The following is a 16,068-nucleotide window of genomic DNA, read 5'->3' as shown; positions in this document are numbered from 1 at the left end:
TCACTGCATAAACCCCTACCCATTACCTTGCAGTTACCCAAATTGAAATGCATTTACCATTCCTCAGCCTATTTCCCTAACTGATCGATTCATTGTAACCTGCCTCACTTTCAATGAGCCCCTCTAATTATGCCATGTACAATTTAAGTTATTTACATAAATAATGAAATTATTTTAAAATGAATAGTCAGGATTATTTGGTTTCTTGCTTTGTGGCTGCCTATAAATAGACAAATTTCAAGGTGTATAACTTGTACATTCTTTGATAACACACTGAGCGTCATAGGAAGTCATTCCTGCCTGTGGCCAAACTTTACAACTCCTCCCTTGGAGGGTCAGACACCCTGAGCCAATAGGCTGGTTCTGGACTTATTTCCTGGCATAATTTACATGTTATTATTTTTTTTTTAATGGTTTTATATTGCTATATTTATACTCTATTCTTGGTTGGTGCAACTGTAACGAAACCCAATTTCCCTGGGGATCAATAAAGTATGACTATGACTAATAAATGTGCTTTACTTTGAATCTTTGAAAGAGAGGTCCCAACACTGACCCCTCGAGTACCTCACTACTCACAGGCTTCAGGTCAACCTTCAATCATAATCCTCTTCCCTGATTTCCCTCAAACCTGGTCTTAACATTTACATTCTTTGAGGGATTTATCAGCATCCAGGTGCCAAACCGTGATGTATGCTTCCTTTTCCTTACCAGAGCTCCAATAACTCTTGCCTACAGGACTCCCTGAACTTAGTATACCTACCTTTCACCCCAAGAGTACGTGGTCCCTTGATATGACCTTATAAAAGCCTCCCACTTGCCTGCTGTTCTCCTGCCTTCAAATAGAATCATCCAGTTGACCCCAGCTCGATCCTGCCTAATGCTCCCTAACTGGCCCTACTCAAGTCAGGACTTTAACCTCTGGACTTGTTCTGCCTTTTTCCATAATTATTTTAAAACTAATAGAATTATGGTCACTGAACCCAAAGTGTTCCCCAACTGTCACTTCAATTACTCGGTCCACCTCGTTCCCCAAGAGGAAAGCGAGTATTACTCCTTCCCGAGAAGTTCCTCAAAGTTCTAAGTAAATTATACAAGTGCGTACATGTCATAATACAAAATCCTGAGATTCATTTCCTTGCGAGCATACTCTATATCCCAGAGGAAATTGTCTTGAATCCATCTCACAAATTGCACCACATCCAGGCCCTATGCAATCTGGATGGCCCAGTCAATATTAGCCCTACCCTGCCATTCACACAACTACAGTTAATCTCTCAAAACATCTGCTCCTCAAGTTTCTGGTAGCTATTGGGAGGGAGGGGTGGTCTAGAATACAGCCCTACCAAGGTCTCTATCCCCTTCTTATTTCAAAGTTCTGCTCAAATGGCCTCATTAGATGATCCCTTAGGGACACCCCCTGTAAGCAGGTTATGTAGTCCCTTACCAAAATGGTAACACCCACTCTCCTGTTCCTCTGTCACACTTAAAGCATCAATTGCAGAACATTGAGCTGCCAGCCCTGTCCTGACATAGAGTCTCGGCCCAAAGTTGACCGTTTATTCCCCTTCATAGGTACTCCCTGACAAGTTAATTATTTTATTTTAGTTAGTGATACAGTGCAGAGTATATCCTTCTGGCCCTTGGAGCCACACCACCCTATCAACTCCTGATAAACCCCATTAACTCTAACCTAGTCATGGGACAATTTATAATGACCAATTAAGCTACCTGGTACGTCTTTGAACTGTGGGAGGAAACCAGAGGTCCTGGAGAAAACCTGCACATTCCACGGGTTGAACTCCGAATTTTGAAATGTTCTGAGCTGTAATAGCGTCATGCTACCGTGGCACCCATCATTTTGTGTGCATTGCTCTCGGTTTCCAGCACCTGTAGAATTTCTTGTGTTAGTGAGCTTGCTCTGTCCTGCTCTCAGCCACATTTGTGTTATGGCCACAATATTCCAGTCTCTAGAGCTGATTCACACCCTTGGTTCATTCATTTTACCCGTTAATCTATATGCATTGAAATAGGCTCAATTTAAAGCAGTTGCCCTATCTGCCCTTTTACTGTAACATGGCTATCCTGATTACTAAGCTTACACTCTCTGCCTGCTGCACATATCCCTGTTTTCTCACTTACTTCACTCAAGAGTCAGCCCTCTGCCAATGTAGTTTAAACCCTCCATGGTAGGAGAAGCTAATTTTCCCGCTAAGGATATTGGGCCTTTCCATTTCAAGGGCAACCTGTCCCATACTTGTAAGGAAACAAATGAATCCAAGATGAAACTTTAGGGTTAATGTACTCTGTGAACCCCTTATTGAATAAAACACCTCGCCATTGTTCTTGTAACAGCCATTTGCAAAAGACTTCAGAAAAGTATGCATTACAATAGACACACGACAACAAAAGCAAAACTAGTTTCTGTTATCTCCAATTGCTGTACCCATTAAGCTTTTCTCAGGAGGTGGAGGCACAATGAAGCCATTTTGAGAATGTTTTTCTGACAGACGATCGTATAATCCTAGAAAGTCACTAAATCTTCGCTTAACACTGAAATCTTTCCTCTTGAACAGTGCTAAGCTGGTCTGAAAAACAAAACAATGCATTAATATATTAGACACATTAGGGTCAGGCACATCACAGTTTCCAAGGAGATAATGAATTGCACATAATTAGGCACTTGGCAAGGACCAATAACAAGGTTAGGTTCAAATGGAATGGCCATTGTGGGAGCGGGACACTGCTAGAGGGAGGAGATCAGACTTTAGTGAGTGAGGCAGAAGCTGTAGGTAGATTTTTTTGTCTACTTTTTCTTTCTTGCTGCATTTAGAGCAGCGGGAATGCCAGGCAGGATAGTGGAATGCTCCTCTTGCGGGATGTGGGAAGGCAGGGACACCTCCAGTATCCCCAAAGACTACCCCTACAAAAAGTACATTCAATTGTAGTTTCTTACAGACCGTGTTAAGGAACTGGACGAACTCCAGATCTTTCAGGAGGCTGAGGGGCTGATCAACAGGACACACAGGGAGGTACACCCACAATACAGTACACAGGTAACTGGGTGACCATCAGGAAGAGGGAAAAAGAGGAAAGGAAGCCAGTGCTTGGATACTTTTTGGAGGATTGATCTAGCAGATGAAAGCCAAGGCAGTCAGGTCTTTGGCTCTGGGGCTCAGAAGGGAAGGAGAGAAGAGGAGAGCTGCAGTGACAGGGAATTCAATGGTTAGGGGAAGAGACAGGAGTTCTGATGAGAACACCTCCAATATGTGTTCTCAGGATTGCTACCTGTGCCACATGCTAGTCAGTCCAAAAAACAGTAAGTTCATACAGTTTAACATGTGGCTAAGGATAGATGGTGCAGGAGGGAGGGATTCAGATGTTTGGATAATTGGGCTCTCTTCAAAGGAAAGTGTGACCTGTACAGAAGGGACAGCTTACACCTGAACTGGAGGGGACCAAAATCCTAACAGGAAGGTTTGCTACTACTGCACAAGTGGGGGGTTTAAGCTGCAGTTGCAGGGGGATGGGAACTTGAGCACCAGAGCAGATGGTGGAGTGGTTAGAATTAAAATTTTATTTCTTATACCCATCTCACAATGAGGGAGTAAAACTCTTTATGTTGCACCCTTTTCACTATGTACAAGCAATAAGGAAGGGAAATGTAGAAGGATATTGCCCAAACACTAAGATTGTATACATAATTGTTTTGTATATATGTATAACAGTCAGATATGTAATCAGATCAACGTGTACTGATCAATCTGATGGCCTGGTGAGAGAAGCTGTCCCATTGTGGGGAAAGATGTTGTTAACCCTACAATACAAAGTCAGGAATTGAAAGGGTGAGCGTGGTGAGACTAATATTCTGAATTGTGTAAATTTCAATGTAAGGGGTATTTAGGAAAGACAGACAGACTTGGGTATGGATCAGCATGTGGAATTAAGGCTTTGTAGCCATTAGTGGGACTTGCTTACAGAAGATGCAGGACTGGAAACCCAACATTCCACAGTTCCATTGATTTAAATGTGATAGAGCTGGAAGGATTAAAGGGCGAGGGCTGGCATTATTCAGACAGGACAGACTGGAGAGCTCATCTATTGAGGCTTTATTGGGTGGAACTGAGGAATAAGAAAGGGATGACCACATTACTGGGATTCTATCATAGATCACCCAATAGTCCATAGGATTTAGAGGATTAAATTTGTAGAGAGAGATCACAAACTATTGCAAGAAACAGAAGGTTTGGGGGGCAGTGTTAGCTGTGAGGAGGATGCTAAGAGGATGCAGGGTGACTTGGATAGGTTGGGTGAGTGGGCAAATTCATGGCAGATGCAATTTAATGTGGATAAATGTGAAGTTATCCACTTTGGTGGCAAAAATAGGAAAACAGATTATTATCTGAATGGTGGTCGATTAGGAAAAGGGGAGGTGCAACGAGACCTGGGTGTCATTATACACCAGTCATTGAAAGTGGGCATGCAGGTACAGCAGGCGGTGAAAAAGGCAAATGGTATGCTGGCATTTATAGTGAGAGGATTCGAGTACAGGAGCAGGGAGGTACTACTGCAGTTGTACAAGGCCTTGGTGAGACCACACCTGGAGTATTGTGTGCAGTTTTGGTCCCCTAATCTGAGGAAAGACATCCTTGCCATAGAGGGAGTACAAAGAAGGTTCACCAGATTGATTCCTGGGATGGCAGGACTTTCATATGAAGAAAGACTGGATGAACTGGGCTTGTACTCGTTGGAATTTAGAAGATTGAGGGGGGATCTGATTGAAACGTATAAGATCCTAAAGGGATTGGACAGGCTAGATGCAGGAAGATTGTTCCCGATGTTGGGTAAGTCCAGAACGAGGGGCCACAGTTTGAGGATAGAGGGGAAGCCTTTTAGGACCGAGATGAGGAAAAACTTCTTCACACAGAGAGTGGTGAATCTGTGGAATTCTCTGCCACAGGAAGCAGTTGAGGCCAGTTCATTGGCTATATTTAAGAGGGAGTTAGATATGGCCCTTGTGGCTACGGGGGTCAGGGGGTATGGAGGGAAGGCTGGGGCGGGGTTCTGAGTTGGATGATCAGCCATGATCATAATAAATGGTGGTGCAGGCTCGAAGGGCCGAATGGCCTACCCCTGCACCTATTTTCTATGTTTCTATGTTGTTATAGTAGGTGATTTTAACTTTCCACATATTGCTTGGACTCTCATACTGTAAAAGGGCTGGATGGGATAGAGTATATTAAACTTGTCCAGGAAAGCTGCCTTAACTTGTACATAAGTCCCAACTAGAGAAAGCAATACTAGATCTTCCATTATGGAACGTGCAGGGGAACACTGTATCTAGTGATCATAATGCCATAACTTTCAAAGTAATTATGGGAAAAGGTAGGGTCTGGTCCTCGGGTTGAGATTCTAAATTGGAGAAAGGCCAAGTTTGATGGCATCAGAAGGGACATGGCAAGTGTGGATTGGGACAGGTTGTTTTCTGGCAAAGGTGTACTTGGTAATTGGGAGGCCTTCAAGTGAAATTTTGAGTACACAAAGTTTGTATGTTCCTGTCAAAATAATTGGCAATGATAAAAGATTTAGGGAATCTTGGTTTGAAAGATATTAAGGCCCTGTTTTTCTTTTAAAAGAAGGAGGTGCATAGCAGGTATAGGAAGGGAGGAGCAACTGAAGTACTTCAGTATAAGAAATGCAAGAGAACACTTAAGAAAGAAATCAGTAGGCTGTTCTAGCAGACAAGGTGAAGGAGAATCCCAAGGGCTTCTACAGATATATTATGAGCAAGGGACAAAATTGATCCCCTAGCATGAAGTCCAAATGGGAGAGATTTTAAATGGATTTTTTTTTGCACCTGTATTTATTTGAGAGATGGTATACAGATTACAGGAGGTGGTGTTTGCTGACTTGTTGCAAATTAGGATGGATCAATCCCCAAAGCCTAACAAGGTGTTCTCTTGGACCCTGCTAGCACAAATTGCAGGGGCCCTAGCAAAGATATTTAAAACATCTTTAACTATGGGTGAGGTGCCAGAGTACTGGAGGATAGCTAATGTCGTTCCATTTTTTTTTAAAGAAAGGCTCTAAGATTAGTGCTGGGTCAACTGTTGCTTGTCATTTATATCAATGATCTGGATGATAATATGGTAAACTGGATCAGCAAAATTGCAGACAACACCAAGATTGGGGGTGTAGCGGACAGTGAGGAAGACTAAAATTTGCAGCAGGATATGGGCCAGCTGGGAAAATGGGCTGACGGAATTTAATGCAGATAATTGCAACATGTTTCACTTTAGGAGGCCAAACCAGGGTAGGACTTATACGGCAAGCAGTAGGGCACTGAGGAGCGTAATAGAACAGAGGGATCTGGGAGTAAAGATCCATGGTGTCACAGGTAGATGAGGTCATAAAGAAAGTTTTTGGCACGTTGGCCTTTGAAAATCAAAGTATTGAGTACAGGAGCTGGGATGTTATGTTGAAGTTGTATAAGATATTGAGAAGGCCTAATTTGGAATATTGTGTGCAGTTTGGTTACCTACCTACTAGAAAGATTGAAAGAGTGGAGAGAAAATTTACAACGATTTTGCCAGGACTAAAGAACATGAATTTTAGGAAGAGGTTGATAGGTTAGGATTTTATTCCCTAGAATGTAGGAGAACACAGGGAGATTTGATAGAGGTATACAAAATATGATGGGGTATAAACAGGGTAAATGCAAGCAGGCTTTTTCCACTGAGGTTGGGTGAGACTAGAGGTCATGGATTAAGAGTGAAAGATGAAAAGTTTAAGGGGAACATGAGGGAGAACTTCTTCACCCGAGGGTGGTGAGAGTGTGAAACGAGCTGCCAGCAGAAGTGGTGGACGTGGGTTCAATTTCAGCATTTAAAGGAAGTTTAAATAAGTACATGGATGGGAGGGGTATGGATTTTGTGCAGGTCGATGGGACTAGGCAGATGAATAGTTCAGCACAGACTAGATGAGCCGAAGGGCCTATTGCCACATTTTATGACTAGCACTCAAGCTGTGCAGTGCTATAAGAATCAAAAGCACTGTGACTGCAATTTACTGTATGCCCAGCACTTTTCCAAGCTGGCATTGTGCTTTTGTACCATACCACAAAATAAGCAACAAGGCATACCGTCTAATCAGATGAGCACAAGTGTCATTGACAACAGTGTGCCTGACTGTAACTGACACCAGCCCATGCACTAATACATACCAATGTGGACACTTTATAAGCCATGTAGGCAGCCATGCCATCACCTGAGGAAAAATTGAAATAAATATTCAACTACATTGCTGCTGTAAAATGTGGTTAAGCAAGAACACCATTCTAGTTTCAGCAAGAGCAGTGGTTCAAGTGAAGTTATCAAAGTACATACATGTTACCATATCCTACCTTGAAATCTGCTTGAAATGTAAAAACTTTATTTTTTAGTATAGTAAAATACAATAGAATTTAAGAAAAACTATAAATAACAAAAACTTACAAACAGCCAATGTACTAAAGAATGTATTTTTTACAAATAAAATAAATAATACTGTGCTGTCAAGTTCTTGAAAGTGAGACTGTAGTTTGTGGAATCTGTTCACTGTTGAGGTGAGTGAAGTTCTCCATGATGGTTTAGGAGCCTGATGGTTGAAGGGTAATTCCCTGAACATGGCAGTGTGGAACCTAAGGCTCCTGTACTTTCTGCCTGATGGTAGTAGCAAGAAGAGAGCATGGCCTGGATGGTATAGTTCAGTGGTCCCCAAACACCAGGCCGCAAAGCATGTGCTACTGGGCCACGAGGAAACGATATGATTTGGCTGCACTTTCCTCATTCCCTGTCACCCCACTGTTGAACTTTAACACACGTAAGGTCATCAGTGACCCAAGACATGCAAAGGAATGGGTCTGTGACCCATTTGTGAATGTTTCCGGTGAATCACGATTGCTCACAATTGCTGATTGTGTCGCCTCTGATCTGGGCCGACATTTACGTGCTGGGCAGCACCTAATCAATTAGCTTGTTTATTTCAGCTTCTTTCTGAAAGATGTGCTGGGTGCGTACCGACCACAGCTGCATTCTTCGCGGCAATGTATCGGTCCGCGGCTCAGAGGTTTGGGACCACTTATAATTGACTTATCACTATATTCATGCGAGGAAAATATGCGCTGTGTGTTTAATATTAAATTCATTAGATAAACCCCTTTAGAAATGAAATTGAGTATATTAGCCACTTTTAAGTGACTTATAGTTGACTTATCACCTATATTCCTGTCGTGATTAACACCCCCCCACCCCCCCAGGTTAGCCGCTCTGCAAGAATATTGTCAATATTAAACCAGTCCACGGCACAAAAATGGTTGGGGACCCCTGGTATAGATGCTGGATGCTGCTTTCTTGTGGCCGTGCTCCAAGTAAGTGTGCACATGATAGAGAGGGCAATTTCATGCATGTCAGCATTGGAGCCACTGTGCATACACACAAACACTGCTTTCTCAGGAGAACATGTGCAATTCTGTCAGCTACAGAACAGGAACACCAAGACTCAGCGTTTTGCCTCATCTTCTCTCATTCTTTCACAATAACCAGACAGGGATTTAGTTTGGGACTTGAGCCACGAGCCTCGAGTTCCTGTTGGAATTTCACATTTTAAAAGGCAAAGCCAATAAGTAGTACAAGGTACACACACAGAATGCAGGAGGAACTCAGGTCAGGAGGGGAATAAACAATCAACATTTCAGGCCCAGACTCTTTATCAGGATTGGAAAGGAAGAAGGCAAGCAGAAGCCAGAATAGGGTGAGGGGCGAGTGGAAGGAGGGTGGTTAGGATGAAATAAGAAGCTGGGAGCTGATAGAAGGGCTGAAGGAGGAATCTGATAGGAGAGAAGAAAGGCAAGGAGGAGGGCAACCAGAATGGGAAATGGAAAGGGAGAGGGGTTGGGGGAGGTGGGAAGAAGAGAAATTACCAGAAGTTAGAGAAATCAATGTTCATGCCGTTAGGTTGGAGGTTACCAAGATGGAATAAAAGCTATTGTTCCCCCAACCCTAGTGTGGCCTCATCATAGTAATAAGAAGTCCAACTAAAATGGGTGGCCATGGAGAAATCTTAAGTGTAAAGCAGAGTGTGGATTGGGAGGGAAATATGTACTTAGTTGTAGGATCCCACTGTAAATAGTGGAAGTTATGGAGAACTATGTGCTCATAGCGTGACAGGCAAGGACAAGGGGAACTCTATCCCTGTTATGGTGCCAGGATGGTGTGGCAAGAGCAGATGTGTGGAACATGGAGGAGAGGCAGGTGAGGGCAGCATCGATGATGGTGGAAGGGAAACCCCATTCTTTGAAGGAAAACATCTTAGATATTTTAGAATGGAAAGCTTCATCCTTAGAACAGATGCAGCAGAGATATAAGAACTGAAAACAGGAAAAAGCATTTTTGCAAGTGACCGAGAGGGAAGTGTTATAGTCAAGATAGTTGTGGGAGTCAGTAGGTTTAGAAAAGATTAATAAATAGTTTCTTCCCTTTCTCGACCTCTGTCCCTTCAGAGATGGAGTCAGAGACTGAAAAAAGGGAAAGAGGCATCAGAGATGGACCAAATAAATTTAAGGGCAGGGTGGAAGAGGAGGGCAAAGTTGATAAAATTGACAAGCTCAGCATGGGTGTATGAAGTAGCACCAACGTAGCACAAAAAGAGTTGGGGAGCATTACCAGTATAGGCTTGGAACAAAGACTATTCCACATAGCTGGGCCCATGTGGGTGTCTATGACTCCACCTTGGATTTGAAAGTGGAAAGAGCCAAAACAGAAACTTGAGGGTGAGGACCACTTCCACTAAACGGAGGAGGATGGTTGTGGAAGGGAACTGATTAGGTCTGTTATCCAGAAAGAGATCTTTAGGGCCTTCTTGATGGGCAATAGAAGTGCCTAGCAATTAGATGATCATAGTAAAAATGAGGTGATCAGGGCCAGGGAATTTAAAGTGATTGAACATAGAACATAGAATAGTACAGCAAAGTACAGGCCCTTCGGCCCACATTGTTGTGCCGACCCTCAAATCCTGCCTCCCATACACCCCCCCCCAACCTTAATTTCCTCCATATACCTGTCAAGTAGTCTCTTAAGTTTCACGAGTGTATCTGCCTCCACCACTGACTCAGGCAGTGTATTTCACGCACCAACCACTCCCTGAGTAAAAAACCTTCCTCTAATATCCCCCCTGAACTTCCCACCCCTTATCTTAAAGCCATGTCCCCTTGTATTGAGCAGTGGTGCCCTGGGGAAGAGGCGCTGGTTATCCACTCTATCTATTCCTCTTAACATCCTGTATACCTCTATCATATCTCCTCTCATCTTCCTTCTCTCCAAAGACTAAAATCCTCTCTGATCATAATCCATACTCTCTAAACCAGGCAGCATCCTGGTAAATCTCCTCTGTACCCTTTCCAATGCTTCCACATCCTTCCTATAGTGAAGCAACCAGAACTGGACTCAGTACTCCAAATGTGACCTAACCAGAGTTTTATAGAGCTGCATCATTACATTGCGACTCTTAAATTCCATCCCTTGACTTATGAAAGCTAACACCCCATAAGCTTTCTTAACTACCCTATCTACCTGTGAGGCAACTTTCAGGGATCTGTGGACATGTACCCCCAGATCCCCCTGCTCCTCCACACTACCAGGTATCCTGCCATTTACTTTGTACTCTGCCTTGGAGTTTGTCCTTCCAAAGTGTACCACCTCACACTTCTCCAGGTTGAACTCCATCTGCCACTTCTCAGCCCACTTCTGCAACCTATCAATGTCTCTCTGCAATCTTCGACAATCCTCTATACTATCTACAACACCACCAACCTTTGTGTCGTCTGCAAACTTGCCAACCCACCCTTCTACCCCCACATCCAGGTTAATAAAAACCACGAAAGGTAGAGGTCCCAGAACCGATCCTTGTGGGACACCACTAGTCACAACCCTCCAATCCGAATGAACTCCCTCCACCATGACCCTCCGCCTTCTGCAGGCAAGCCAATTCTGAATCCACCTGGCCAAACTTCCCAGGATCCCATGCCTTCTGACATTCTGAATAAGCCTACCGTGTGGAACCTTGTCAAATGCCTTACTAAAATCAATATAGATCACATCCACTGCAATACCCTCATCTGTATGCCTGGTCACCACCTCAAAGAACTCTATCAGGCTTCTTAGACATGATCTGCCCTTCACAAAGCCATGCTGACTGTCCCTGATCAGACCATGATTCTCTAAATGCATGCATTACTAAATGACAATAAAAGAGGACTGCATGTCCTCATAATCTAACTTAATCTAAATGCCCATAGGTCCTATCTCTAAGAATCTTTTCCAACAGCTTTCCCACCACAGACGTAAGGCTCACTGGTCTATAGTTACCCGGACTATCCCTACTATCTTTTTTGAACAAGGGGACAACATTCGCCTCCCTGCAATCCTGCGGTACCATTCCCGTAGACAACGAGGACATAAAGATCCTCTCCTCGTGCAGCAGCCTGGGGAATATTCCATCAGGCCCCAGGAACTTATCCATCCTAATGTATTTTAATAACTCCAACACCTCCTCTGCCTTAATATCAACATGCTCCAGAACATCAACCTCACTCATTGTCCTCCCCGCCATCAAGTTCCCTCTCATTGATGAATACCGAAGAGAAGTATTCATTGAGGACTTCGCACACTTCCAGAGCCTCCAGGTACATCTTCCCACCTGTACCTCTAATCGGTCCTACCTTCACTCCTGTCATCCTTTTGTTCTTCACATAATTGAAGAATGCCTTGGGGTTTTCCTTTACCCTACTCGCCAAGGCCTTCTCATGCCCCCTTCTTGCTCTTCTCAACCCCTTCTTGAGCTCCTTTCTTGCTACCCTATATTTCAATAGACCCATCTGATCCTTGCTTCCTAAACCTCATGTATGCTGCCTTCTTCCACCTGACTAGATTTTCCATCTCACTTGTCACCCATGGTTCCTTCACCCTACCATTCTTTATCTTCCTCACTGGGACAAATTTGTCCCTAACATCCTGCAAGAGATCTCTAAACATCGACCACATGTCCACAGTATATTTTCCTGCAAAAACATCGTCCCAATTCACACCCGCAAGTTCTAGCCTTACAGCCTCATAATTTGCCCTTCCCCAATTAAAAATTTTCCTGTCCTCTCTGATTCTATCCTTTTCGAAGATAATGCTGAAGGCCAGGGAGCGGTGGTCACTGTCCCCCAGATGCTCATCCACTGAGAGATCTGTGACCTGACCCGGTTCGTTACCTAATACTAGATCTAGTATGGCATTCCCCCTAGTCGGCCTGTCAACATACTGTGAGAGGAATCTGTCCTGGACGCACTTAACGAACTCTGCCCTGTCCAAACCCTTGGAACTAATCAATTGAAGAGATGAAGTGTCACAAATCTTAAGCAGAAAGGAATTGAACCAAGGGAGACAAAATGGAGTCAAGGTATGCAGACACGAGTTTAGTGAGGCAGGAGCAGGTAGAAACAGTGGGCCTACACAGTCAGATTTGTGGATCTTTGGTAGGAGGTAGAAATGAGCAGTGTGGAGCAAGGGAACTATAAGTTTGGTGGCAGTAGATGGGAGTTCTCTAGAGTCAGTGAGGTTGGTGATGGTGTAAATCTTCAAAATATCAGGTTGTCAACTCAATGAAGTACTCTTGCAAACTTCAAACTTGCAATTACTTCTTTGGTGATTTCTTTAATAATGGACTGGTACACATGGCATTTACAAACACACACTAACACATTACTACATTTCCCCAGATTTTAACATCAAGACAGTTGCTGCTTTTGTTAAACTACCACTTCCATCTCCCTTCAAGGACTCTTCAACTTACCTGATTGTTTACTTCACAAACAGATAAAGCTGGTGACTGAGAAAACTGAAATAGTGACATACATATATTCAGCTTCTTTTGCCTCTCTAAAAGCAAACATGAACAAATGCAGCAAATCTTTTAATCCTTTGCACATGAAAGTGATCCCTTTATCAGTATGAATAAGCCCATATCCAGACCGGGATATATCACAATAGCAGCTTTGAATTTCACTAAATATTTCTTTTATCATCTTGCTCCTCTATGCCAAACTCACTTCCTCCTCATGCTGAGAAAGGTGAAGTGCAGGCTCTGATTCTATGCTGAGTTATTCACCAACAGCGAAGCCCGGAAATAACTACCTACAGCTTCCCTAATTTTTGGAAATTGCCCAGATTCCAGGCCTTGTCGGAACAAGCAGCCTCACCCTCTACCACAAGGGCACTATAACACTGTTTGGTGCTTCTTCTCCATCACCACATGGATCTCTCAAAGTCAAATGCTGCCAGTATGTGAGAGAGTAAAATTATGAGAATATAAAGACACACTACATTTGGGGTGTCCAGTGAAGGGGCTTGTCATGTCTATCCTGGGGAGGTTCACTCATTACCGGACACTCAGCTCTCACCTGTGGCTCCAAGCAGATGTTTTGCATGTGACAGCACCACACACCAGTACGCCACTTCGACAGGTGGGCTAAACCAGATGAGGGTAGCTGGAGGGCCTCATACGCCCATGAAATTGTGTCATGCCTGTCCCAGCACGCCAAGTCAGCTCCAGCGTACTGGGTTGATGACACCAACAGTGCAATCCAACGGCCAGGAAGACAGCTCTGCAACATTTTGTGGAGAGTGAAGGGCATGACACGGCACAGAAGTCATGGTCATGCACTACAACCAAGGAAGTCCCCGTTGTGCCAACTACCCGTACTACTGGACTCTGACTTCCAAGGTTGAGAGAGCAGAACGGTCCTAGTGTAACAGGTTTTCCACTTTAAAAACTCTCCTGCACAGGTTTCCTGTCATTATTGGACTCGACAGATAACCACCACAATTTCAATTACATTCTTTAAAAACTTACAAGTAATGCATAGGAACCACTAGTACAGCAACCAAACACGCAGTGCCCTAGACAACAGAAACATATACCAGAGACGGGATGCTGTAACCTGAAGCAAGACAACCTGCTGGAGGACTCGGATGGTGGAGCAGCTTCTGTGTGATGCTTTGCTTTGGGGGGCGGGGGGGGGAAGAGAGAAGAATTGTCAACACTTCAGCAAGTTTTGACCCGAAGCATAGCAATTCCTGTTTCCCCACAGATGGTGCTGGACCCAATAAGTTCCTCCAGCAGATTGTTACCTGAACTATACTCAATGTTTCTAAGCAACAGATTAATAAGTAAATCACTAGGCCCATGGGCATAAAGCCACCTTTGAAGATCAGACTTACCCACTTTCTCCGGCTCAGTAACTGTAACAGTCACATCAAACTCATCCTCATCTTCCTCCCCTTCTTCTTCAACTAGCTGTTGAAGGAACGAAATCACATATCAATCTCAACCCTCAGTGAACAGGCAAAAACACACAACAAGGAGTTTTCAGTCTCAAATACTGTAGCCATGTGACAGAAGCAACTTTCTCCTAATTAACACTCAGGATCATTACGCTTTCCAGAAAATCTTAAATCCCATCATTAAGTTGTGTTTACGGCTCCATGGTTTACAGCTTCAGGAAGTCAAAGTTAGCAGGAATGTTAATGAAGGCAAGGCAACAGATGTTATCTACGTGAACTACAGCAAGGCATTTGACAAGGTCCCACATGGGAGGTTGCTCAAGGTGGTGTAGTCATTTGGTAGTAAAGTGGGTTAGATATTGGCATAGTGGAAGAACTGGTAGTAGACGGTTGCCCTTCTTGCTGCAGGTCTGTGATTAGTGGTGTGCCACAGGGATCAGTATTGGGTCACCTATGTCTACGATCTGGACGATAATGTGGTCAATGGATCAGCAAATTTGTGGATGACACCAAGATTGAGGGCATATTGAGGTTATAGTCAACAGTAAGGAAGACCATCAAAGCTTGCAGTGGGATATGGATCAGCTGGCAAATGGGCTGAAGAATGGGAGATGGAATTTAATGCAGACAAGTGGGAGGACAAACCAGACTAGGACTTACACAGTGAGCGGTAGGACACTGAAGAGTGCAGTAGAGCAGAGGGCTCCGGGAACACAGGTCTGTATTTTCCAGAAAGTTGCACCATAGGTAGATAGGGATACACAGAAAGCTTTTGGCACATTGGCCTTCATAAATCAAAGTATTGAGTACACAAGTTGAGAAGTTATGTTGAAGTTGTACAAGCCATTGGTGAGGTCTAATATGGAGTTCTGGTCACCTACCTATAGGGAGGATGTCAATATGATTGAAAGAATTTCAGAGAAATTTTACAAGGATGCTGCCAAAACTTGAGGACACAAGTTAAAAGGAAAGGTTGAATAAATTAGGGTTTTATTCCCTACAGCGTACAAAATGAGGAGAGATTTGCTAGAGGTAAACAAGTTATAGACAGGGTAAACGCAAGCTGGCTTTTCCCACTAAACTAGAAATCATGAGTTAAGGGTGAAAGGTGAAATGTTTAAGAACATGAGGGGAAACTTCTTCACTCAGACGGCAATGAGATGGTGGAACGAGCTGACAGTGGAAGAGGTGAATGTAGGTTTGATGTCAACATTTAAGAAATACTTGGAAAGGTACATGGATAGGAGAAGTATAGAGGGCTATGGTCCAGGTGCAGGTAAATGGAACCAGGCAGATTGATAGTTCAGCACAGACTAGATAGGCCGAAGGGTGTATTTCTGTGCTGTAGTATTCTATGACTATGACTAAATTTATCAAAGCACATTCAATATATTTTACCATACTACCTTGAGATGTATTTTATTATAAATTCCTGCAAGAAAATGAAATATAATAAAATTTATTAAAAATATAAAGACTGATAAATGTCAAATTATGCAAATAAAAAGATACCAAGAACACGAGTTGTGGTGTCCTTGAAAGTGAGTCTTTTCAGTGCCACCTAAGTCTTGTAACAACTCATGGAAATCTACCATCTAAAACCAATGTATTAACTCCAATAACAGGGAAGGGAGTTAATAATTTGGTTTCTCCCATCAAAAACGGCCAGTTACTACATTCAACGAAGAAAGATGGGAACTTGGTT

The 16,068-nt window shown here is 43.4% G+C and overlaps 1 protein-coding gene across 1 annotated transcript in view; it reads right to left on the bottom strand.

The window, feature by feature from the left end:
- LOC140211912 (sorting nexin-1-like) overlaps positions 1-16,068 on the bottom strand; it is a 124,322-nt gene that overhangs the window by 33,354 nt on the left and 74,900 nt on the right. Inside the window, exons 5-7 of the mRNA XM_072282114.1 lie at positions 14,301-14,376; positions 7,223-7,266; positions 2,447-2,588 (exon numbers count right to left, since the gene is read on the bottom strand). Coding sequence (XP_072138215.1) covers positions 2,447-2,588; positions 7,223-7,266; positions 14,301-14,376 — 262 coding nt within the window. The remainder of the gene's footprint in view (positions 1-2,446; positions 2,589-7,222; positions 7,267-14,300; positions 14,377-16,068) is intronic.

This window comes from Mobula birostris, chromosome 18 (genome assembly GCF_030028105.1).
Source record: "Mobula birostris isolate sMobBir1 chromosome 18, sMobBir1.hap1, whole genome shotgun sequence".
Lineage (NCBI taxonomy): Eukaryota > Metazoa > Chordata > Chondrichthyes > Myliobatiformes > Myliobatidae > Mobula > Mobula birostris.
The sequence above is the reverse complement of the archived record's forward strand: the minus strand, read 5'-3'. Positions and strand labels throughout refer to the sequence as shown.